Source organism: Oncorhynchus mykiss, unplaced genomic scaffold (assembly GCF_013265735.2).
Source record: "Oncorhynchus mykiss isolate Arlee unplaced genomic scaffold, USDA_OmykA_1.1 un_scaffold_191, whole genome shotgun sequence".
Taxonomy (NCBI): Eukaryota; Metazoa; Chordata; class Actinopteri; order Salmoniformes; family Salmonidae; genus Oncorhynchus; species Oncorhynchus mykiss.
The window spans coordinates 324,169-349,411 of NW_023493677.1; the positions used below are offsets into that span (position 1 = coordinate 324,169).

The 25,243-nt window shown below is 49.0% G+C and overlaps 1 protein-coding gene across 1 annotated transcript in view; it reads left to right on the top strand.

Annotated features, from left to right (window-relative positions):
- Positions 1-290: 290 nt before the first annotated feature.
- The window catches only part of LOC110513589 (CWF19 like cell cycle control factor 1), a 34,151-nt gene continuing 9,198 nt past the window's right edge, over positions 291-25,243 (top strand). The window contains exons 1-12 of the mRNA XM_036972735.1: positions 291-1,479; positions 1,725-1,809; positions 1,877-1,961; positions 2,201-2,302; positions 4,280-4,494; positions 6,418-6,533; positions 6,668-6,752; positions 9,029-9,163; positions 12,565-12,754; positions 12,931-13,010; positions 13,128-13,337; positions 15,762-15,881. Of these exons, the coding sequence (XP_036828630.1) occupies positions 1,403-1,479; positions 1,725-1,809; positions 1,877-1,961; positions 2,201-2,302; positions 4,280-4,494; positions 6,418-6,533; positions 6,668-6,752; positions 9,029-9,163; positions 12,565-12,754; positions 12,931-13,010; positions 13,128-13,337; positions 15,762-15,881 (1,500 nt within the window). The 5' untranslated portion in view covers positions 291-1,402. The remainder of the gene's footprint in view (positions 1,480-1,724; positions 1,810-1,876; positions 1,962-2,200; positions 2,303-4,279; positions 4,495-6,417; positions 6,534-6,667; positions 6,753-9,028; positions 9,164-12,564; positions 12,755-12,930; positions 13,011-13,127; positions 13,338-15,761; positions 15,882-25,243) is intronic.

Consider the following 25,243-nt stretch of genomic DNA (forward strand, 5'->3'; position numbering starts at 1 on the left):
TGAATATCATGTGGGGTAGCTGTGAATACCATGTAGCTTGTTGTGAATATCATGTGGGGTAGCTGTGAATATCATGTAGCTTGTTGTGAATATCATGTGGGGTAGCTGTGAATATCATGTAGCTTGTTGTGAATACCATGTAGCTTGTTGTGAATATCATGTGGGGTAGCTGTGAATACCATGTAGCTTGTTGTGAATATCGTGTAGGGTAGCTGTGAATACCATGTAGCTTGTTGTGAATATCATGTGGGGTAGCTGTGAATACCATGTAGCTTGTTGTGAATATCGTGTAGGGTAGCTGTGAATACCATGTAGCTTGTTGTGAATACCATGTAGCTTGTTGTGAATATCATGTGGGGTTGCTAGCTCAGTAAATGCGTTTAGCCCCTGATCAGTGCATGAGAGGAGAAGAGACCAGTGAAGAAAGCCAACTAGCTAACGTTACTAGGAATGAGATGCACCCAGTCATGGTGGTCCTAACACTAAGTATTCAGGCAGGTTGTTTGTGCTGTTCTCTGCCACAACGTTACATTATGACATTACAGACCGACTTTGAGCGGTTTCCGGGGCGCTGTGCTACTAACTAACGTCAGTCATAGCACATACTGTTCACTAGCTAGCACGTCAGCTTACTGGCGAGATAACTCAAATACATCTCATTCTTTGCAGGTCAGGGGTGTCCGGATAGCCTTTCCCCTGAATTTGAGATGTTATTTTTGGTCACCTACTTCGTGTTTTGGACAGGGCACCTCCGGGAAAGAGTCAAATTCCAGGATTCAGATAGGAGAAGAGTATTTGGTCCGGTTATCACTAGTTACCACAGCCACAAAACGCAGTCATGCCTAATTCTACAATGTATCTCATTTAAATCGTAATCCTAACGTTAACCGCATATCTGATTTTAGATTAAGACCAAAAAGCAACAACAAAAAGTATGCATTTTTACGATAGACAATTATAACTTTGTGGCTGTGGTAACCAGTGACGACACTGGTTGCCAGATATGAGAGGCAACAGGGCAGTTGTATAGTCGCTTTGGTTCAAAACTGAAGGTGTCCAACTAAAGCATGTCTCCAAAATGCCAAAGGACAACACAAAATGACATTTCTTTATGATTTTGTTGGGTGACAACACTAAATATCTGGCTACCCGGAGGATTGTCCGTCCATCCGAATAGAATCATTTCCGGTATAAAGGATTTTCTTTGTTTTAAAAAAACTCCATCATGTCGGGGGGCAAAGTGCCTATACAAATCACGTATTTGCTCAATAATAACCGTTGTGTTTGCATGGTTCTGTGTTAATTTACTAACAACCAGAAATGGTTTTATGAAGATGGGGAGGTTTATTTTGTCCGCAACAAAGGGGGAGGAATATTGTCGACGCACAGCGTCTCCGGCTGCATGCCCAGAGACCTGAGCTGGCAGACTACACAACAAGAGTCTACTTTTGCCGTAATGGGGGAGAAACCGTTGAAGATGTAAGTTACAGTTATAATTCATAGTTATTTATTATCTTCCCCTAACTTTTGGTAGTAACGGTCAAAGTTATAACCTAATAAAACGACCTAGCAGTGAGAGTAAACCACAACAAGCCGTGTAGGTAACTAGATGGCTACGCTTGTCAAGTTGTCCAGTTTCTTCATGAGAAAGTACACTTGCTGTTTGAATAAATAATGCGCATAACTAGCTAGCTACAATTTCAATACTGTTTAATGTATTCCAGCCTCGCATGTGGTGATGTAGAAGGAAGCATTAATGCTGTGTTTAACCGCGTCCGGACCATCCAGAAGAAGAGCGGGCAGTTTGATGTAAGTCCTCACCACACAAACACACTCGCACATCCTATCAGTATGTCATCTCCTATTCTCTCTGCAGCTGCTGCTGTGTGTAGGAAACTTCTTCGGTTCGTCTCCAGGAGCTCAGGCTGAATGGCAGGAGTACAAATCTGGAGCAAAGAAAGGTAACCTATTGTGGGTCTGGAGTTAGGAACGGCATTGTGGGTCTGGAGTTAGGAACTGCATTGTGGGTCTGGAGTTAGGAACGGCATTGTGGGTCTGGAGTTAGGAACGGCATTGTGGGTCTGGAGTTAGGAACGACATTGTGGGTCTGGAGTTAGGAACAGCATTGTGGGTCTGGAGTTAGGAACGGCATTGTGGGTCTGGAGTTAGGAACGGCATTGTTTTGACTTTGTTGTTGCAGCTCCCATCCACACCTACATCCTGGGAGCAGCCAGCCAGGAAACCCTCCGCTTCTTCCCCAGTGCTGACGGCTGTGAGCTGGCAGACAACATCACCTACCTGGGTAAGAGTAGACTCTGACCCCTGACCCTGAGTAGACTGACATCACCTACCTGGGTAAGAGTAGACTCTGACCCCTAACCCTGAGTAGACTGACATCACCTACCTGGGTAAGAGTAGACTCTGACCCTGAGTAGACTGACATCACCTACCTGGGTAAGAGTAGACTCTGACCTCTGACCCTACCTGGGTAAGAGTAGACTCTGACCCTACCTGGGTAAGAGTAGACTCTGACCTCTGACCCTACCTGGGTAATACTGCTCTGTATTTTCACTGCTGTTTCACAGGCTTGACCACAACATACAGTGCCTTGCGAAAGTATTCGGCCCCCTTGAACTTTGCGACCTTTTGCCACATTTCAGGCTTCAAACATAAAGATATAAAACTGCATTTTTTTGTGAAGAATCAACAACAAGTGGGACACAATCATGAAGTGGAACGACATTTATTGGATATTTCAAACTTTAACAAATCAAAAACTGAAAAATTGGGCGTGCAAAATTATTCAGCCCCCTTAAGTTAATACTTTGTAGCGCCACCTTTTTCTGCGATTACAGCTGTAAGTCGCTTGGGGTATGTCTCTATCAGTTTTGCACATCGAGAGACTGACATTTTTTCCCATTCCTCCTTGCAAAACAGCTCGAGCTCAGTGAGGTTGGATGGAGAGCATTTGTGAACAGCAGTTTTCAGTTCTTTCCACAGATTCTCGATTGGATTCAGGTCTGGACTTTGACTTGGCCATTCTAACACCTGGATATGTTTATTTTTGAACCATTCCATTGTAGATTTTGCTTTATGTTTTGGATCATTGTCTTGTTGGAAGACATCTTCGTCCCAGTCTCAGGTCTTTTGCAGACTCCATCAGGTTTTCTTCCAGAATGGTCCTGTATTTGGCTCCATCCATCTTCCCATCAATTTTAACCATCTTCCCTGTCCCTGCTGAAGAAAATCAGGCCCAAACCATGATGCTGCCACCACTATGTTTGACAGTGGGGATGGTGTGTTCAGCTGTGTTGCTTTTACGCCAAACATAACGTTTTGCATTGTTGCCAAAAAGTTCAATTTTGGTTTCATCTGACCAGAGCACCTTCTTCCACATGTTTGGTGTGTCTCCCAGGTGGCTTGTGGCAAACTTTAAACAACACTTTTTATGGATATCTTTAAGAAATGGCTTTCTTCTTGCCACTCTTCCATAAAGGCCAGATTTGTGCAATATATGACTGATTGTTGTCCTATGGACAGAGTCTCCCACCTCAGCTGTAGATCTCTGCCGTTCATCCAGAGTGATCATGGGCCTCTTGGCTGCATCTCTGATCAGTCTTCTCCTTGTATGAGCTGAAAGTTTAGAGGGACGGCCAGGTCTTGGTAGATTTGCAGTGGTCTGATACTCCTTCCATTTCAATATTATCGCTTGCACAGTGCTCCTTGGGATGTTTAAAGCTTGGGAAATATTTTTGTATCCAAATCCGGCTTTACACTTCTTCACAACAGTATCTCGGACCTGCCTGGTCTGTTCCTTGTTCTTCATGATGCTCTCTGCGCTTTTAACGGACCTCTGAGACTATCACAGTGCAGGTGCATTTATACGGAGACTTGATTACACACAGGTGGATTGTATTTATCATCATTAGTCATTTAGGTCAACATTGGATCATTCAGAGATCCTCACTGAACTTCTGGAGAGAGTTTGCTGCACTGAAAGTAGAGGGGCTGAATAATTTTGCACGCCCAATTTTTCAGTTTTTGATTTTTAAAAAAAGTTTGAAATATCCAATAAATGTCGTTCCACTTCATGATTGTGTCCCACTTGTTGTTGATTCTTCACAGAAAAATACAGTTTTATATCTTTGTTTGAAGCCTGAAATGTGGCAAAAGGTCGCAAAGTTCAAGGGGGCCGAATACTTTCGCAAGGCACTGTATATCTCTCTCAATTTCTCACTTACTCACACACTCACACTCTCTCCCTCACTATGTGTGTCAGGTCGTCGTGGCGTTTTCACTGGGGCGTCAGGCCTGCAGATAGCATATGTGAGTGGTCGTGAGGGGCAGCAGGATCCGACTCCAGCTCACTGCTTCTCTCCTAAAGACCTCACTCAGCTGGTGGAGCCACTGATTAGCAACAACCAGTTCAGAGGAGTGGACATCCTGCTGACATCACAGTGGCCCCGCGGAGTCTGGCAGTACGCCAACAGCCCCGTAAGACACTCCAACTACCCTCATCAGCACCAGACTACCCTCATCAGCACCTGACTACCCTCATCAGCACCTGACTACCCTCATCAGCACCTGACTACCCTCATCAGCACCTGACTACCCTCATCAGCTCCTGACTACCCGTCCTCCGTCTAACCTGACTACCCGTCCTCCGTCTAACCTAACTACCCGTCCTCCGTCTAACCTAACTACCCGTCCTCCGTCTAACCTAACTACCCGTCCTCCGTCTAACCTAACTACCCGTCCTCCGTCTAACCTAACTACCCGTCCTCCGTCTAACCTAACTACCCGTCCTCCGTCTAACCTAACTACCCGTCCTCCGTCTAACCTAACTACCCGTCCTCCGTCTAACCTAACTACCCGTCCTCCGTCTAACCTAACTACCCGTCCTCCGTCTAACCTAACTACCCGTCCTCCGTCTAACCTAACTACCCGTCCTCCGTCTAACCTAACTACCCGTCCTCCGTCTAACCTAACTACCCGTCCTCCGTCTAACCTAACTACCCGTCCTCCGTCTAACCTAACTACCCATCCTCCGTCTAACCTCACTATCCCCCCCCCCCCCCCGTCTAACCTCACTATCCCCCCCCCCGTCTAACCTCACTATCCCCCCCCCCTCCGTCTAACCTAACTACCCCCCCCCCCCGTCTAAGCTCACTACCCTCCCGTCTAACCTCACTATCCCCCCCTCCGTCTAACCTCACTGTCCCCCCACCCTCCGTCTAACCTCACTACCCCCCCCTCACTACCCCCCCCCCGTCTAACCTCACTATCCCCCCCCCCCGTCTAACCTCACTATCCCCCCCCCCGTCTAACCTCACTATCCCCCCCGTCTAACCTCACTATCCCCCCCGTCTAACCTCACTATCCCCCCCTCCGTCTAACCTCACTACCCCCCCTCCGTCTAACCTCACTACCCCCCCTCCGTCTAACCTCACTACCCCCCCTCCGTCTAACCTCACTACCCCCCCTCCGTCTAACCTCACTACCCCCCCTCCGTCTAACCTCACTACCCCCCCCCCCCCCCCCCGTCTAACCTCAGTACCCCCCCCGTCTAACCTCACTATCCCCCCTCCGTCTAACCTCACTATCCCCCCACCCTCCGTCTAACCTCACTACCCCCCTCCTCACTACCCCCCCTCCTCCGTCTAACCTCACTACCCCCCCTCCGTCTAACCTCACTACCCCCCCTCCGTCTAACCTCACTACCACACCCCCTCCGTCTAACCTCACTACCACACCCCCTCCGTCTAACCTCACTACCCCCCCCCCCCTCCGTCTAACCTCACTACCCCCCCTCCGTCTAACCTCACTACCCCCCCTCCGTCTAACCTCACTACCCCCCCTCCGTCTAACCTCACTACCCCCCCTCCGTCTAACCTCACTACCCCCCCTCCGTCTAACCTCACTACCCCCCCTCCTCCGTCTAATCTCACTACCCCCCCTCCTCCGTCTAACCTCACTACCCCCCCCCCCTCCGTCTAACCTCACTACCCCCCCCCTCCGTCTAACCTCACTACCACACCCCCTCCGTCTAACCTCACTACCACACCCCCTCCGTCTAACCTAACTACCCCCCCCCCCCCCCTCCGTCTAACCTCACTACCCCTCTAACTAGCCCCGCTACCCTCTAACAACCCTCTAACTAGTCCCGCTACCCTTTAACAACCCTCTAACTAGCCCCGCTACCCTCTAACTAGCCCCGCTACCCTCTAACTAGCCCCGCTACCCTCTAACAACCCTCTAACTAGCCCCGCTACCCTCTAACTAGCCCCGCTACCCTCTAACTAGCCCCGCTACCCTCTAACTAGCCCCGCTACCCTCTAACTAGCAGCCTCAGATGCTGTGTGTTTGACCCAGCTAAACAGTGTTGTTTATTTTAAACTAAACTTTTCTTTGTTTCAGGAAGTCAACACTAAGTTCTGTGGAACGACCTCCATCTCCCACCTGGCTTACAAGCTGAAGCCTCGCTACCACTTTGCTGCGGTAGAAGGAGTTCACTATGAGAGACTACCTTACAGGTACACACTATCACACACACAACACAACCTTACAGGGTAATTCACACTGTATATAAACTACCATACTACCACTTTGCTGTGGTAGAGGGCGTTAACGTGTGTGTGCGTGTGTGTGTGTGTGTGTTTTTGTGTAGGAATCATGTTGTTCTTCAGGAGAATACTCAGCACGTCAGCAGATTTATCGCCCTGGCAACCGTCAACAACCCAGAGAAGAGAAAGGTGAGGTCTCACTGTATTGGAGGATGTTATTGACCACTCCCCTCTCTGTAGTGGAGGATATTATTGACCACTCCCCTCTCTGTAGTGGAGGATGTTATTGACCACTCCCCTCTCTGTAGTGGAGGATGTTGTTGACCACTCCCCTCTCTGTAGTGGAGGATGTTATTGACCACTCCCCTCTCTGTAGTGGAGGATGTTGTTGACCACTCCCCTCTCTGTAGTGGAGGATGTTGTTGACCACTCCCCTCTCTGTAGTGGAGGATGTTGTTGACCACTCCCCTCTCTGTAGTGGAGGATGTTGTTGACCACTCCCCTCTCTGTAGTGGAGGATGTTGTTGACCACTCCCCTCTCTGTAGTGGAGGATGCTGTTGACCACTCCCCTCTCTGTAGTGGAAGATGTTGTTGACCACTCCCCTCTCTGTAGTGGAGGATGTTGTTGACCACTCCCCTCTCTGTAGTGGAGGATGTTATTGACCACTCCCCTCTCTGTAGTGGAGGATGCTGTTGACCACTCCCCTCTCTGTAGTGGAGGATGCTGTTGACCACTCCCCTCTCTGTAGTGGAGGATGCTGTTGACCACTCCCCTCTCTGTAGTGGAGGATGTTGTTGACCACTCCCCTCTCTGTAGTGGAGGATGCTGTTGACCACTCCCCTCTCTGTAGTGGAGGATGCTGTTGACCACTCCCCTCTCTGTAGTGGAGGATGCTGTTGACCACTCCCCTCTCTGTAGTGGAGGATGCTGTTGACCACTCCCCTCTCTGTAGTGGAGGATGTTGTTGACCACTCCCCTCTCTGTAGTGGAGGATGTTGTTGACCACTCCCCTCTCTGTAGTGGAGGATGTTGTTGACCACTCCCCTCTCTGTAGTGGAGGATGTTGTTGACCACTCCCCTCTCTGTAGTGGAGGATGTTATTGACCACTCCCCTCTCTGTAGTGGAGGATGCTGTTGACCACTCCCCTCTCTGTAGTGGAGGATGTTGTTGACCACTCCCCTCTCTGTAGTGGAGGATGTTGTTGACCACTCCCCTCTCTGTAGTGGAGGATGTTGTTGACCACTCCCCTCTCTGTAGTGGAGGATGTTGTTGACCACTCCCCTCTCTGTAGTGGAGGATGTTGTTGACCACTCCCCTCTCTGTAGTGGAGGATGTTGTTGACCACTCCCCTCTCTGTAGTGGAGGATGTTGTTGACCACTCCCCTCTCTGTAGTGGAGGATGTTGTTGACCACTCCCCTCTCTGTAGTGGAGGATGTTGTTGACCACTGGCAGCTTCATTAAATGGTACCCCCAAACACCACAGTTCCTCTGTCCAGTGTCTGTGTTCATTTGCCCATCTTAATATTTTTTTTTTTTGGGCCAGAAGGCAGCATCCCGGTGTCGCCTCTTCACTGTTGACGTTGAGACTGGTGTTTTGCGGGTACTATTTAATGAAGCTGCCAGTTGAGGACTTGTGAGGCGTCTGTTTCCCAAACTAGACACTCTAATATTCTTGCTCTGTTGTGCACCGGGGCCTCCCACTCCTCTTTCTATTCTGGTTAGAAACAGTTTGTGCTGTTCTGTGAAGGGAGTAGTACACAGCATTGTACGAGCTCTTCAGTTTCTTGGCAATTTCTCGCATGGAATAGCCTTAATTTCTCAGAACAAGAATAGACTGACGAGTTTCAGTAGAAAGTGCTTTGTTTCTGGCCATTTTGAGCCTGTAATCGAACCCACAAATGCTGTTTCTCCAGATACTCAACTAGTCTAAAGAAGGCCAGTTTTACTGCTTCTTTAATCAGTACAACAGTTTTCAGCTGTGATAACATAATTGCAAAATGGTTTTCTAATGATCAATTAGCCTTTTAAAATGATAAACGTGGATTAGCTAACACAACGTGCCATTGGAACACAGGAGGGATGGTTGCTGATAATGGGCCTCTGTACGCCTGTGTAGATATTCCATAAAAAAATCAGCAGTTTCCAGCTACAATAGTAATTTACTATATTAACAATGTCTACACTGTATTTCTGATCAATTTGATGTTATTTTAATGGACAAAAATTTTGCTTTTCTTTAAAAAACAAGGACATATTGTATGTAGAACCTCTATGTATCTGTGTATCTCTCTCTAGTACCAGGATGGGTTCAACATAGTGAGGAGCAGGGAGGCATCTGAGCTGGCTTAGGGGTTAATATTGTGTATCTCTCTCTAGTACCAGGATGGGTTCAACATAGTGAGGAGCAGGGAGGCATCTGAGCTGGCTTAGGGGTTAATATTGTCTCTCTTTCTCTCTCCAGTACCTGTATGCCTTCAACATTATCCCGATGAAAAGCATGGAGGCATCAGAACTGGTCAAGCAGCCTCAGGATGTCACTGAGAGCCCTTACAGCAGGATGGTTAGAGAGAACACTCTCTCTGACCCTACTGTCCAGGTACTCACACACACTCTTAGGATCTGAAAACCTCTCAGGGTTTGGATCTTCATGCTAAACAAAGGCCAACAACTAAGACACTGTATAGAGACGAGTATATGTCCACACCCCTTCAAATGAGTGTATTCGTCTATTTCGGCTGTTGCTGACGTGTATTAAATGGAGCACACAGCCATGCGATCTCCATAGACTGATATCGGCAGTAGAATGGCCTTACTGAAGAGCTCAGTGACTTTCAACGTGGCACCGTCATAGGATTCCACCTTTCCAACAAGTCAGTTTGTCAAATTTCTGCGCTGCTAGAGCTGCCACCTTCAACTGTAAGTGCTGTTATTGTGAAGTCTAGGAGCAGTAATGGCTCAGCCGTGAAGTGGTGGTCCACACCAGCTCACAGAACGGGACTGCCGAGTGCTGAAACATGTAGCGTGTAAAAACCCTCTGTTCTCGGCTGCAGCACTCACTACCGAGTTCCTAACTACCTCTGGAAGCAACGTCAGCACAAGAACTGTTCGCCGGGAGCTTCATCAAATGGGTTTCCATGTTTGCTAATTTATAATGAAATAAACAGAAATATCACATTTACATAAGTATTCAGACCATTTACTCAGTACTTTTGTTGAAGCACCTCTGTCAGATTACAGCCTAGTGTCTTCTTGGGTATGATGCTACAAGCTTGGCACACCTGTATTTGGGGGAGTTTCTCCCATTCTTCTCAGCAGATCCTCTCCAGCTCGGTCAGGTTGAATGGGGAGCATCGCTGCACAGCTATTTTCAGGTCTCTCCAGAGATGTTTGATTGGGTTAAATTCCCGGGCTCTGCCTGGGCCACTCGACATCGAGACTTGTCCCGAAGCCACTCCTGGGTTGTCTTGGCTGTGTGCTTAGGGTCGTTGTCCTGTTAGAAGGTGAACCTTCACCCCAGTCTGATGTCCTGAGCGCTCTGGAGCAAGTTTTCATCAAGGATCTCTCTGTACTTTACTCTGTTCATCTTTTCCTCAATCCTGACTAGTCTCCCAGTCCCTGCTGCTGAAAAACACCCCCACAGCACAATGCTGCCACCACCATGCTTCACTAGTCTCCCAGTCCCTGCTGCTGAAAAACACCCCCACAGCACAATGCTGCCACCCCCATGTTTCACCGTAGGGATGGTGGTTTCCTCCAGACGTGATGCTTGGTGTTCAGGACAAATAGTTGAATCTTGGTTTCGTCAAACCACAGGTCTGAGAGTCTTTCGGTGCCTTTTTGGCTAACTCCAAGCAGGCATGTGCCTTTTTATTGAGGAGTGGCTTCCGTCTGTCCACTCTACCATAAAGGCCTGGTTGGTGAAGTGCTACAGAGATGGTTGTCCTTCTGGAAGGTTCTCCCATCTCCACAGAGGAACTCTGGAGCTCTGCCAGAGTAACCATCGGGTTCTTGGTCACCTCCCTGACCAAGGCTCTTCTCCCCTTATTGCTCAGTTTGGGCAGGCGGCCAGCTCTAGGAAGAGTCTTGGTGGTTCCAAACTTCTTCCATTTAAGAATGATGGAGACCACTGTGTTCTTGGGGATCTTCAATACTGCAGAAATTGTTTTGATACCCTTCCCCAAATCTGTGTCTCGACACAATCCTGTCTCGGAGCTCTATGGACAATCCCTTCGACCTCATGGCTTGGTTTTTGCTCTGACATGCACTGTCAACTGTGGGACCTTTTTATAGACAGTTGTGAGCCTTTCCAAATGATGTCCAATCAATTGAATATACCACAGGTGGACTCCAATCAAGTTGTAGAAACATCTCAAGGATGATAAATGGAAACAGGATGCACCTGAGCTCAATTTGGAGTCTCATATCAAAGGGTCTGAATACTTAAGTAAATAAGGTATTTCTGTTTTTTTATTTTAATACATTTGCAAAAATTTCTGAACCTGATTTCGCTATGTCATTATGGGGTATTGTGTGTAGATTGCGGAGGTTTGTTTTTATTTTGGAATGAGGCTGTAACATAAGAATTTTGAAAAGGTCAAGGGTTCAGAATACTTTCCGAAGGCACTGTACATTATAGATGATTCGGTGCCTCCAACTTTGTGGCAACAGTTTGGGCAAGGTCCTTTCCTGTTTCAGCATGACCATGCCCCCGAGCACAAAGCGAGGTCCATACAGAAATGTTTTTATAGAGATCGGTGTGGAAGAACTTGACTGTCCTGGTCAGAGCCCTGACCTCAACCCCATCAAACACCTTTGGGATGAATTGGAATGGCGACTGTGAGCCAGGTCTAATCGCTCAACATCAGTGCCCGACCTCACAAATGCTCTTGTGGCTGAATCAGGAAGGAAGTCCCCACAGCAATGTTCCAACATCTAGTGGAAAGCCTTCCCAGAAGAGTGGAGGCTGTTATAGCAGTAATGTTCCAACATCTAGTCGAAAGTCTTCCCAGAAGAGTGGAAGCTGTTTTAGCAGCAAACCTACTCCATATTAATGCCCATGATTTCGCAATGAGATTTTGGACGAGCAGGTGTCCACATACTTTTGGTCATGGTAGAGTAGAAGGCCAACAACCTATAAAAGGTTTAACAGACAGACGGACATGGGAAGACCAACACGTTCTACCTTGAGGTCGGCAGCACATCTCATTCCCCTCCAGAGGAGAGGGCAACTCTAAATCGTCTTCCTGTTTCGTCCTTCCGGTGCCAAAGCATCAAGCCAGACCGTGGGGCTGAATAGACATTTAAAACAAGACTTAAGGACACTCATGATCTAAAGGCCAAATTCCAATAAGGAATAATTATCAGAAAATAGCCTTGAAAACACACACCGCTTTGACAATGCAGACGGTAAATATACACTGGACAAAACATTAAGAACACCTTCCTCATATTGAGTTGCTCCTCCCCTTTAGCCCTCAGAACAGCCTCAATTCGTCGGGCGTGGACTACAAGGTGTTGAAAGCGTTCCACAGAGATGCTGGCCCATGTCGACTCCACAAGGTGTTGAAAGCGTTCCACAGGGATGCTGGCCCATGTTGACTCCAATGCTTCCCACTGTTGTGTCACGTCGGATGTGCTTAAGGTGGTGGATGATGGTTGATACACACGGGACACTGTTGAGTGTGTGAACCAGCAACGTTGCAGTTCTTGACCCAAACCGGTGTTCCTGGCACCTACTACCATAACCCGTTCAGACACTTCAACATGTTGTCTTGTCTATTCACCCTCTGAATGGCACACAGACACAATCCATGTCTCCATTGTCTCAAGGCTTAAAAATCCTTCTTCAACCTGTCTCCTCCCCTTCATCTACACTGATTGAAGTGGATTTAACAGGTGACATCAATAAGGGATCACAGCTTTCACCTGGATTCACCTGGTCAGTCTGTCATGGAAAGTGTTCTTAAATGTTTTGTATACTGTGTGTATCTCTCTCAGGAGCCGGCATCTCAGTTCTTCTTTGACCTGGGGAAGAAGCAGCGTGGAGGGGGGCGTGGCCAGGGGGGGCGTGGTAGGAAGAGGCCCTCAGACGGAGACGGGCAGAATCAAGGACAGCCGTGGGATTCAGACCGGCAGAGTCAGAGACTGCCCTTTGAGCTAGACAGGCCTAAACAACCCCGCAGGCCCCGTGAGTCTCCCTCCCTCGCTCTCACAGACACACACACACACACCCTCCCACACCCTTATACACACACCCTCACCGTCTCCCACCCTCACCGTCTCCCACCCTCACCGTCTCCCACCCTCACTGTCTCCCACCCTCTCATGTATGTCTCTCTCTCTCTCTCTGTGTGTCTGGTTCAGCTCAGCCCAGCGGTCCCTGTTGGTTCTGTCTGGCCAGCCCTCAGGTAGAGAAACACCTGGTCATCAGCATTGGTACACATGTGAGTTTCCACACACACAGTCTGAGTATTACAACGGATAGTAGAAAGTGGTTGTTCTGTTTTAAAGGGCTCTGAAGCCCCCAGTTATCCATTTTGTGTTGATGTATTTTTCCTCAGTGCTACCTGGCCCTTGCTAAGGGCAGTCTAACCCCTCAGCATGTGTTGGTACTGCCCATCGGTCACTACCAGTCAGTAGTGGAACTGAGCTCTGAGGTGGTTAAAGAACTGGACCGATACAAGATGGCTGTCAGGACCTTCTATAAGAGCAAAGGACAGCGCTGTGTTCTGTTTGAGAGGAACTACCACAGCCAACACCTACAGATCCAGGTAGACTAGACTACACTCACTCCTCAGGGCCAGCCTGCCCAGATACAGGTAGACTAGACTACACTCACCCCTCAGGGCCAGCCTGCCCAGATACTGGTAGACTAGACTACACTCACCCCTCAGGGCCAGCCTGCCCAGATACAGGTAGACTAGACTACACTCACCCCTCAGGGCCAGCCTGCCCAGATACAGGTAGACTAGACTACACTCACCCCTCAGGGCCAGCCTGCCCAGATACAGGTAGACTAGACTACACTCACCCCTCAGGGCCAGCCTGCCCAGATACAGGTAGACTAGACTACACTCACCCCTCAGGGCCAGCCTGCCCAGATACAGGTAGACTAGACTACACTCACCCCTCAGGGCCAGCCTGCCCAGATACAGGTAGACTAGACTACACTCACCCCTCAGGGCCAGCCTGCCCAGATACAGGTAGACTAGACTACACTCACCCCTCAGGGCCAGCCTGCCCAGATACAGGTAGACTAGACTACACTCACCCCTCAGGGCCAGCCTGCCCAGATACAGGTAGACTAGACTACACTCACCCCTCAGGGCCAGCCTGCCCAGATACAGGTAGACTAGACTACACTCACCCCTCAGGGCCAGCCTGCCCAGATACAGGTAGACTAGACTACACTCACCCCTCAGGGCCAGCCTGCCCAGATACAGATAGACTAGACTACACTCACCCCTCAGGGCCAGCCTGCCCATCAGTTGTCATGATAATCACTAATTTCAACTTGATATATTCATCTCTTTCTGATGAGCTGATCATAGAGAAGGAGACAATCATTCTGCATTTCCTGCTGAGTAAACATAATTGCAAGTGGGCTCAAGTTAACACTGAAGACAGATGGGCAGCTAATAGGCTATTCAGAGCTTAATTAGTCCAGATGACTGGACTGAAGCCTTTGCACCCCCTGTAACAGTCTGTCCCTCCCCAGGGAGGTAGAACACCCCCTGTAGTCTGTCCCTCCCCAGGGAGGTGGAACACCCCCTGTAACAGTCTGTCCCTCCCCAGGGAGGTGGAACAGCCCCTGTAACAGTCTGTCCCTCCCCAGGGAGGTAGAACAGCCCCTGTAACAGTCTGTCCCTCCCCAGGGAGGTAGAACAGCCCCTGTAACAGTCTGTCCCTCCCCAGGGAGGTAGAACAGCCCCTGTAACAGTCTGTCCCTCCCAAGGGAGGTAGAACAGACCCTATCACAGTCTGTCCCTCCCCAGGGAGGTAAAACAGACCCTGTAACAGTCTGTCCCTCCCCAGGGAGGTAGAACAGCTCCTGTAACAGTCTGTCCCTCCCCAGGGAGGTAGAACACCCCCTGTAACAGTCTGTCCCTCCCCAGGGAGGTAGAACAGACCCTATCACAGTCTGTCCCTCCCCAGGGAGGTAGAACAGCCCCTGTAACAGTCTGTCCATCCCCAGGGAGGTAGAACAGACCCTGTAACAGTCTGTCCCTCCCCAGGGAGGTAGAACAGACCCTATCACAGTCTGTCCCTCCCCAGGGAGGTAGAACAGCCCCTGTAACAGTCTGTCCATCCCCAGGGAGGTAGAACAGACCCTGTAACAGTCTGTCCCTCCCCAGGGAGGTAGAACAGACCCTGTAACAGTCTGTCCCTCCCCATGGAGGTAGAACAGCCCCTGTAACAGTCTGTCCCTCCCCAGGGAGGTAGAACACCCCCTGTAACAGTCTGTCCCTCCCCAGGGAGGTAGAACAGACCCTGTAACAGTCTGTCCCTCCCCAGGGAGGTAGAACAGACCCTGTAACAGTCTGTCCCTCCCCAGGGAGGTAGAACAGACCCTGTAACAGTCTGTCCCTCCCCAGGGAGGTAGAACAGCCCCTGTAACAGTCTGTCCCTCCCCAGGGAGGTAGAACAGCCCCTGTAACAGTCTGTCCCTCCCCAGGGAGGTAGAACAGCCCCGGAAACAGTCTGTCCCTCCCCAGGGAGGTAGAACACCCCCTGTAACAGTCTGTCCCTCCCCAGGGAGGTAGAACAGCCCCTGTAACAGTCTGTCCCTCCCCAGGGAGGTAGAACAGCCCCTGTAACAGTCTGTCCCTCCCCAGGTATGTAGAACAGACCCTGTAACAGTCTGTCCCTCCCCAGGGAGGTAGAACAGACCCTGTAACAGTATGTCCCTCCCCAGGGAGGTAGAACAGACCCTGTAACAGTCTGTCCCTCCCCAGGGAGGTAGAACAGACCCTGTAACAGTCTGTCCCTCCCCAGGGAGGTAGAACAGCCCCTGTAACAGTCTGTCCCTCCCCAGGTATGTAGAACAGACCCTGTAACAGTCTGTCCCTCCCCAGGGAGGTAGAACAGACCCTGTAACAGTCTGTCCCTCCCCAGGGAGGTAGAACAGCCCCTGTAACAGTCTGTCCCTCCCCAGGGAGGTAGAACAGCCCCTGTAACAGTCTGTCCCTCCCCAGGTAGTACCAGTACCGGAGGATCAGTGTACCACTGAAGATATTAAAGAAGCCTTCATGCTGCAGGCGCAGGAACAGAACATGGAGCTGATGGAGATACCCCAACACACTGACCTCAAACAGGTACCCCAACACACTGACCTCAAACAGGTACCCCAACACACTGACCTCAAACAGGTACCCCAACACACTGACCTCAAACAGGTACCCCAACACACTGACCTCAAACAGGTACCCCAACACACTGACCTCAAACAGGTACCCCAATACACTGACCTCAAACAGGTACCCCAACACACTGACCTCAAACAGGTACCCCAACACACTGACCTCAAACAGGTACCCCAACACACTGACCTCAAACAGGTACACACACTGACCTCCAACAGGTACCCCAACACACTGACCTCAAACAGGTACCCCAACACACTGACCTCAAACAGGTACCCCAACACACTGACCTCAAACAGGTACCCCAACACACTGACCTCAAACAGGTACCCCAACACACTGACCTCCAACAGGTACCCACACTGACCTCAAACAGGTACCCCACCACACTGACCTCCAACAGGTACCCCACCACACTGACCTCCAACAGGTACCCCACCACACTGACCTCAAACAGGTACCCCAACACACTGACCTCAAACAGGTACACACACTGACCTCAAACAGGTACACACACTGACCTCAAACAGGTACCCCACCACACTGACCTCAAACAGGTACCCACACTGACCTCAAACAGGTACCCCAACACACTGACCTCAAACAGGTACCCACACTGACCTCAAACAGGTACCCCAACACACTGACCTCAAACAGGTACCCCAACACACTGACCTCAAACAGGTACCCCAACACACTGACCTCAAACAGGTACCCCAACACACTGACCTCAAACAGGTACACACACTGACCTCAAACAGGTACCCCACCACACTGACCTCAAACAGGTACCCACACTGACCTCAAACAGGTACCCACACTGACCACAAACAGGTACACACACTGACCTCAAACAGGTACCCACACTGACCTCAAACAGGTACCCCAACACACTGACCTCAAACAGGTACCCCAACACACTGACCTCAAACAGGTACCCCAACACACTGACCTCAAACAGGTACCCCAACACACTGACCTCAAACAGGTACACACACTGACCTCAAACAGGTACACACACTGACCTCAAACAGGTACCCCACCACACTGACCTCAAACAGGTACCCACACTGACCTCAAACAGGTACCCACACTGACCACAAACAGGTACCCACACTGACCTCAAACAGGTACCCCAACACACTGACCTCAAACAGGTACCCCAACACACTGACCTCAAACAGGTACCCCAACACACTGACCTCAAACAGGTACCCCAACACACTGACCTCAAACAGGTACCCCAACACACTGACCTCAAACAGGTACCCCAACACACTGACCTCAAACAGGTACCCCAACACACTGACCTCCAACAGGTACCCCAACACACTGACCTCCAACAGGTACCCCAACACACTGACCTCCAACAGGTACCCCAACACACTGACCTCAAACAGGTACCCCAACACACTGACCTCAAACAGGTACCCCAACACACTGACCTCAAACAGGTACACACACTGACCTCAAACAGGTACACACACACTGACCTCAAACAGGTACCCCAACACACTGACCTCAAACAGGTACCCCAACACACTGACCTCAAACAGGTACACACACACACACACACACTGACCTCAAACAGGTACACACACTGACCTCAAACAGGTACCCCAACACACTGACCTCAAACAGGTACACACACACTGACCTCAAACAGGTACACACACACACACACTGACATCAAACAGGTACACACACTGACCTCAAACAGGTACACACACACACACACTGACATCAAACAGGTACACACACTGACATCAAACAGGTACACACACTGACCTCAAACAGGTACACACACACAGACACCTCAAACAGGTACACACACAGACACCTCAAACAGGTACACACACAGACACCTCAAACAGGTACACACACAGACACCTCAAACAGGTACACACACACACACCTCAAACAGGTACACACACACACACCTCAAACAGGTACACACACACACACCTCAAACAGGTACACACAGACACCTCAAACAGGTACACACACACACACCTCAAACAGGTACACACACACACACACCTCAAACAGGTACACACACAGACACCTCAAACAGGTACACACACCTCAAACAGGTACACACACACACACACCTCAAACAGGTACTGATACTGGACCATGTTCTACAACATGTTAAATATCATACAGCTATTAGATCTAGGATACACCCTGTCACAGCCGGTTGTAACACAGCCTGGGTTCGAACCCCAAGCTGTAGGTTTTTGTTTTATTAGCTAACCTTTATTCATACAGGTTTTTCTCATTGAGATAACATCTCTTTTCCAAGAGAGACCTGGTCCAATAGCAGCAGGGGGAACAACGTTTCAGACAAAACAACTTACTGACACAACAGTAAACAAAACTATAAACACACATACAGTCCAATTACATATGACGTTAAAAACATAAGTCTTGACTAACATTAGGATTTACAGACAGCACTTGAACGAGTATCTATAGCCACCAGAGTCTTTAACGCCACAGATTTCAGGGGATGTGTAAAGTCCTGACATGGGTAAGTACCCAGAGAACAGTCCTGACATGGTTAAGTACCTAGAGAACAGTCCTGACATGTCAGAGCAGGAATGGTTAAGTACCTAGAGAACAGTCCTGACATGGTTAAGTACCTAGAGAACAGTCCTGACATGTCAGAGCAGGAATGGTTAAGTACCTAGAGAACAGTCCTAACATGGTTAAGTACCTAGAGAACAGTCCTGACATGGTTAAGTACCTAGAGAACAGTCCTGACATGTCAGAGCAGGAATGGTTAAGTACCCAGAGAACAGTCCTGACATGGTTAAGTACCTAGAGAACAGTCCTGACATGTCAGAGCAGGAATGGTTAAGTACCTAGAGAACAGTCCTAACATGGTTAAGTACCTAGAGAACAGTCCTGACATGTCAGAGCAAGAATGGTTAAGTACCTAGAGAACAGTCCTAACATGGTTAAGTACCTAGAGAACAGTCCTGACATGTCAGAGCAGGAATGGTTAAGTACCCAGAGAACAGTCCTGACATGGTTAAGTACCTAGAGAACAGTCCTGACATGTCAGAGCAGGAATGGTTAAGTACCTAGAGAACAGTCCTAACATGGTTAAGTACCTAGAGAACAGTCCTGACATGGTTAAGTACCTAGAGAACAGTCCTGACATGTCAGATCAGGAATGGTTAAGTACCTAGAGAACAGTCCTGACATGGTTAAGTACCTAGAGAACAGTCCTGACATGGTTAAGTACCTAGAGAACAGTCCTGACATGGTTAAGTACCTAGAGAACAGTCCTGACATGTCAGAGCAAGAATGGTTAAGTACCTAGAGAACAGTCCTGACATGGTTAAGTACCTAGAGAACAGTCCTGACATGGTTAAGTACCTAGAGAACAGTCCTGACATGGTTAAGTACCTAGAGAACAGTCCTGACATGTCAGAGCAAGAATGGTTAAGTACCTAGAGAACAGTCCTGACATGGTTAAGTACCTAGAGAACAGTCCTGACATGTCAGAGCAGGAATGGTTATGGACCTAGAGAACAGTCCTGACATGGTTAAGTACCTAGAGAACAGTCCTGACATGGTTAAGTACCTAGAGAACAGTCCTGACATGGTTAAGTACCTAGAGAACAGTCCTGACATGGTTAAGTACCTAGAGAACAGTCCTGACATGTCAGAGCAGGAATGGTTAAGTACCTAGAGAACAGTCCTGACATGGTTAAGTACCGAGAACAGTCCTGACATGTAATAGCAGGAATGGTTAAGTACCTAGAGAACAGTCCTGACATGTCAGATCAGGAATGGTTAAGTACCTAGAGAACAGTCCTGACATGGTTAAGTACCTAGAGAACAGTCCTGACATGTCAGAGCAGGAATGGTTAAGTACCTAGAGAACAGTCCTGACATGGTTAAGTACCCAGAGAACAGTCCTGACATGTAATAGCAGGAATGGTTAAGTACCTAGAGAACAGTCCTGACATGTCAGATCAGGAATGGTTAAGTACCTAGAGAACAGTCCTGACATGGTTAAGTACCTAGAGAACAGTCCTGACATGTCCGAGCAGGAATGGTTAAGTACCTAGAGAACAGTCCTGACATGGTTAAGTACCCAGAGAACAGTCCTGACATGTCAGAGCAGGAATGGTTAAGTACCTAGAGAACAGTCCTAACATGGTTAAGTACCTAGAGAACAGTCCTGACATGGTTAAGTACCTAGAGAACAGTCCTGACATGTCAGAGCAGGAATGGTTAAGTACCTAGAGAACAGTCCTGACATGTCAGATCAAGAATGGTTAAGTACCTAGAGAACAGTCCTGACATGGTTAAGTACCTAGAGAACAGTCCTGACATGTCAGAGCAGGAATGGTTAAGTACCTAGAGAACAGTCCTGACATGGTTAAGTACCCAGAGAACAGTCCTGACATGTAATAGCAGGAATGGTTAAGTACCTAGAGAACAGTCCTGACATGTCAGATCAGGAATGGTTAAGTACCTAGAGAACAGTCCTGACATGGTTAAGTACCTAGAGAACAGTCCTGACATGTCCGAGCAGGAATGGTTAAGTACCTAGAGAACAATCAAATCAAATCACATTTATTTATATAGCTCTTCGTACATCAGCTGATATTTCAAAGTGCTGTACAGAAACCCAGCCTAAAACCCCAAACAGCAAGCAATGCAGGTGTGGAAGCACGGTGGCTAGGAAAAACACCCTAGAAAGGCCAAAACCTAGGAAGAAACCTAGAGAGGAACCAGGCTATGTGGGGTGGCCAGTCCTCTTCTGGCTGTGCCAGGTGGAGATTATAACAGAACATGGCCAAGATGTTCAAATGTTCATAAATGACCAGCATGGTCGAATAATAATAAGGCAGAACAGTTGAAACTGGAGCAGCAGCACGGCCAGGTGGACTGGGGACAGCAAGGAGTCATCATGTCAGGTAGTCCTGGGGCATGGTCCTAGGGCTCAGGTCCTCCGAGAAAGAGACAATTAGAGAGAGCACACTTAAATTCACACAGGACACCGAATAGGACAGGAGAAGTACTCCAGATATAACAAACTGACCCTAGCCCCCCGACATAAACTACTGCGGCATAAATACTGGAGGCTGAGACAGGAGGGGTCAGGAGACACTGTGGCCCCATCTGAGGACACCCCCGGACAGGGCCAAACAGGAAGGATATAACCCCACCCACTTTGCCAAAGCACAGCCCCCATACCACTAGCGGGATATCTTCAACCACCTACTTACCATCCTGAGACAAGGCCGAGTATAGCCCACAAAGATCTCCGCCATGGCACAACCCAAGGGGGGGCGCCAACCCAGACAGGAGGACCACATCAGTGAATCAACCCACTCAGGTGACGCACCCCTTCCAGGGACAGCATGAGAGAGCCCCAGTAAGCCAGTGACTCAGCCCCTATAATAGGGTTAGAGGCAGAGAATCCCAGTGGAAAGAGGGGAACCGGCCAGGCAGAGACAGCAAGGGCGGTTCGTTGCTCCAGAGCCTTTCCGTTCACCTTCCCACTCCTGGGCCAGACTACACTCAATCATATGACCCACTGAAGAGATGAGTCTTCAGTAAAGACTTAAAGGTTGAGACCGAGTTTGCGTCTCTGACATGGGTAGGCAGACCGTTCCATAATAATGGAGCTCTATAGGAGAAAGCCCTGCCTCCAGCTGTTTGCTTAGAAATTCTAGGGACAATTAGGAGGCCTGCGTCTTGTGACCGTAGCGTACGTGTAGATATGTACGGCAGGACCAAATCAGAGAGATAGGTAGGAGAAAGCCCATGTAATGCTTTGTCGGTTAGCAGTAAAACCTTGAAATCAGCCCTTGCTTTGACAGGAAGCCAGTGTAGGGAGGCTAGCACTGGAGTAATATGATCACATTTTTTGGTTCTAGTCAGGATTCTAGCAGCCGTATTTAGCACTAACTGAAGTTTATTTAGTGCTTTATCCGGGTAGCCGGAAAGTAGAGCATTGCAGTAGTCTAACCTAGAAGAGACAAAAGCATTGATTTATTTTTCTGCATAATTTTTGGACAGAAAGTTTCTGATTTTTGCAATGTTACGTAGATGGAAAAAAGCTGTCCTTGAAATGGTCTTGATATGTTCTTCAAAAGAGAGATCAGGGTCCAGAGTAACGCCGAGGTCCTTCACAGTTTTATTTGAGACGACTGTACAACCATTAAGATTAATTGTCAGATTCAACAGAAGATCTCTTTGTTTCTTGGGACCTAGAACAAGCATCTCTGTTTTGTCCGAATTTAAAAGTAGAAAGTTTGCAGCCATCCACTTCCTTATGTCTGAAACACATGCTTGCTTCTAGCAAGGGCAATTTTGGGGCTTCACCATGTTTCATTGAAATGTACAGCTGTGTGTCATCCGCATAGCAGTGAAAGTTAACATTATGTTTTTGAATGACATCCCCAAGAGGTAAAATATATAGTGAAAACAATAGTGGTCCTAAAACGGAACCTTGAGGAACACCGAAATTTACAGTTGATTTGTCAGAGGAAAAACCATTCACAGAGACAAACTGATATCTTTCCGACAGATAAGATCTAAACTAGGCCAGAACTTGTCTGTGTAGACCAATTTGGGTTTCCAATCTCTCCAAAAGAATGTGGTGATTGATGGTATCAAAAGCAGCACTAAGGTCTAGGAGCAGGAATGGTTAAGTATCTAGAGAACAGTCCTGACATGTCAGAGCAGGAATGGTTAAGTACCTAGAGAACAGTCCTAACATGGTTAAGTACCTAGAGAACAGTCCTGACATTTCAGAGCAGGAATGGTTAAGTACCTAGAGAACAGTCCTGACATGGTTAAGTACCTAGAGAACAGTCCTGACATGTCAACGCAGGAGTCAGATTTCTCTCATATTGTTTGGGAGAAATGTGCATAGTTCTCACGTGCATTTACGGAGCAAGAGTGTGGTTTCTCCCAAAACTCGAGGGAGAAACACTCATATACAGTCACACCTGTACCAGACTGGGGGGAGCACCAGTACCAGACTGGGAGAGACGGGGCAGGGGGGCACCTGTACCAGACTGGGAGAGACGGGGCAGGGGGGGGCACCTGTACCAGACTGGGAGAGACGGGGCCGGGGGGGCACCTGTACTAGACTGGGAGAGACATGGCAGGTGGGGACACCTGTACCTGACTGGGGGGGGGGCACCTGTACCAGACTGGGAGAGACAGGGCAGGGAGGGGGAGCACCTGTACCAGACTGGGAGAGGCAGATCAGGGCAGGGGGGGCACCTGTACCTGACTGGGGGGGGGGGGAGCACCTGTACCAGACTGGGAGAGACGGGGCAGGGGGAGGGGCACCAGTCCAGACTGGGAGAGAAGGGGGGGGACATCTGTACCAGACTGGGAGAGACAGGGCAGCGGGGGGGGCACCTGTACCAGACTGGGAGAAACAGGGCAGGGGGGGGGCACCAGTCCAGACTGGGAGAGACGGGGGGGACACCTGTACCAGACTGGGAGAGGCAGACCGGGGGGGGGGGGGGGCACCTGTACCAGACTGGGAGAGGCAGGGCAGGGGAGGGAGGCGGGCAGGCAGGCCTGCAGAGAGATCAGTTCTGTGGCCAACAGAGCACATGGATCCCACTGTATCGACGTGGAAAGGAACCCGTCCAGTTGGCTGCATTGAAGGTCTATAGTTCAGCTGAGCTGATGAAACTTACACTATAAAATATGATCAGTGGTTTCTTTCCTGATATTTAAGGTTAGAAGATACGATCTGAGTAGGACATTCTGTCAAACTCTTCCCACAGAGGGCTGAGTGTCTGCGAAAATGTGGAAAAAGTCAAATGGTCTGAATACTTTGTGTGTGTATATACAGTACTAGTCAAGGTTTGGACACACCTAGTCATTCAAGTTTAAATTTTATTTTTATGTTTACTATTTTCTATTTTTTCATTGTAGAATAATAATGAAGACATCAAAACTATGAAATAACACCTATGGAATCATGTTGAAACCAAAAACAAATCAAAATATATTTGAGATTCTTCAAAGTAGCCACCCTTTGAAACACCTTCTCTCCACCAGCTTCACGAGGTAGTCATCTGGAACACCTTCTCTCCACCAGCTTCACGAGGTAGTCACCTGGAACACCTTCTCTCCACCAGCTTTATGAGGTAGTCACCTGGAACACCTTCTCTCCACCAGCTTCACGAGGTAGTCACCTGGAATACCTTCTCTCCACCAGCTTCACGAGGTAGTCATCTGGAACACCTTCTCTCCACCAGCTTTATGAGGTAGTCACCTGGAACACCTTCTCTCCACCAGCTTCACGAGGTAGTCATCTGGAACACCTCTCCACCAGCTTCACGAGGTAGTCACCTGGAATACCTTCTCTCCACCAGCTTCACGAGGTAGTCATCTGGAACACCTTCTCTCCACCAGCTTTATGAGGTAGTCACCTGGAACACCTTCTCTCCACCAGCTTCACGAGGTAGTCACCTGGAACACCTTCTCTCCACCAGCTTTATGAGGTAGTCACCTGGAACACCTTCTCTCCACCAGCTTTATGAGGTAGTCACCTGGAACACCTTCTCTCCACCAGCTTTATGAGGTAGTCACCTGGAACACCTTCTCTCCACCAGCTTCACGAGGTAGTCATCTGGAACACCTTCTCTCCACCAGCTTCACGAGGTAGTCACCTGGAACACCTTCTCTCCACCAGCTTTATGAGGTAGTCACCTGGAACACCTTCTCTCCACCAGCTTCACGAGGTAGTCATCTGGAACACCTTCTCTCCACCAGCTTTATGAGGTAGTCACCTGGAACACCTTCTCTCCACCAGCTTTATGAGGTAGTCACCTGGAACACCTTCTCTCCACCAGCTTCACGAGGTAGTCATCTGGAACACCTTCTCTCCACCAGCTTCACGAGGTAGTCACCTGGAACACCTTCTCTCCACCAGCTTTATGAGGTAGTCATCTGGAACACCTTCTCTCCACCAGCTTCACGAGGTAGTCACCTGGAAAACCTTCTCTCCACCAGCTTCACGCGGTAGTCATCTGGAACACCTTCTCTCCACCAGCTTCACGAGGTAGTCACCTGGAACACCTTCTCTCCACCAGCTTCACGAGGTAGTCACCTGGAACACCTTCTCTCCACCAGCTTCACGAGGTAGTCACCTGGAACACCTTCTCTCCACCAGCTTCACGAGGTAGTCACCTGGAACACCTTCTCTCCACCAGCTTCACGAGGTAGTCACCTGGAACACCTTCTCTCCACCAGCTTCACGAGGTAGTCACCTGGAACACCTTCTCTCCACCAGCTTCACGAGGTAGTCACCT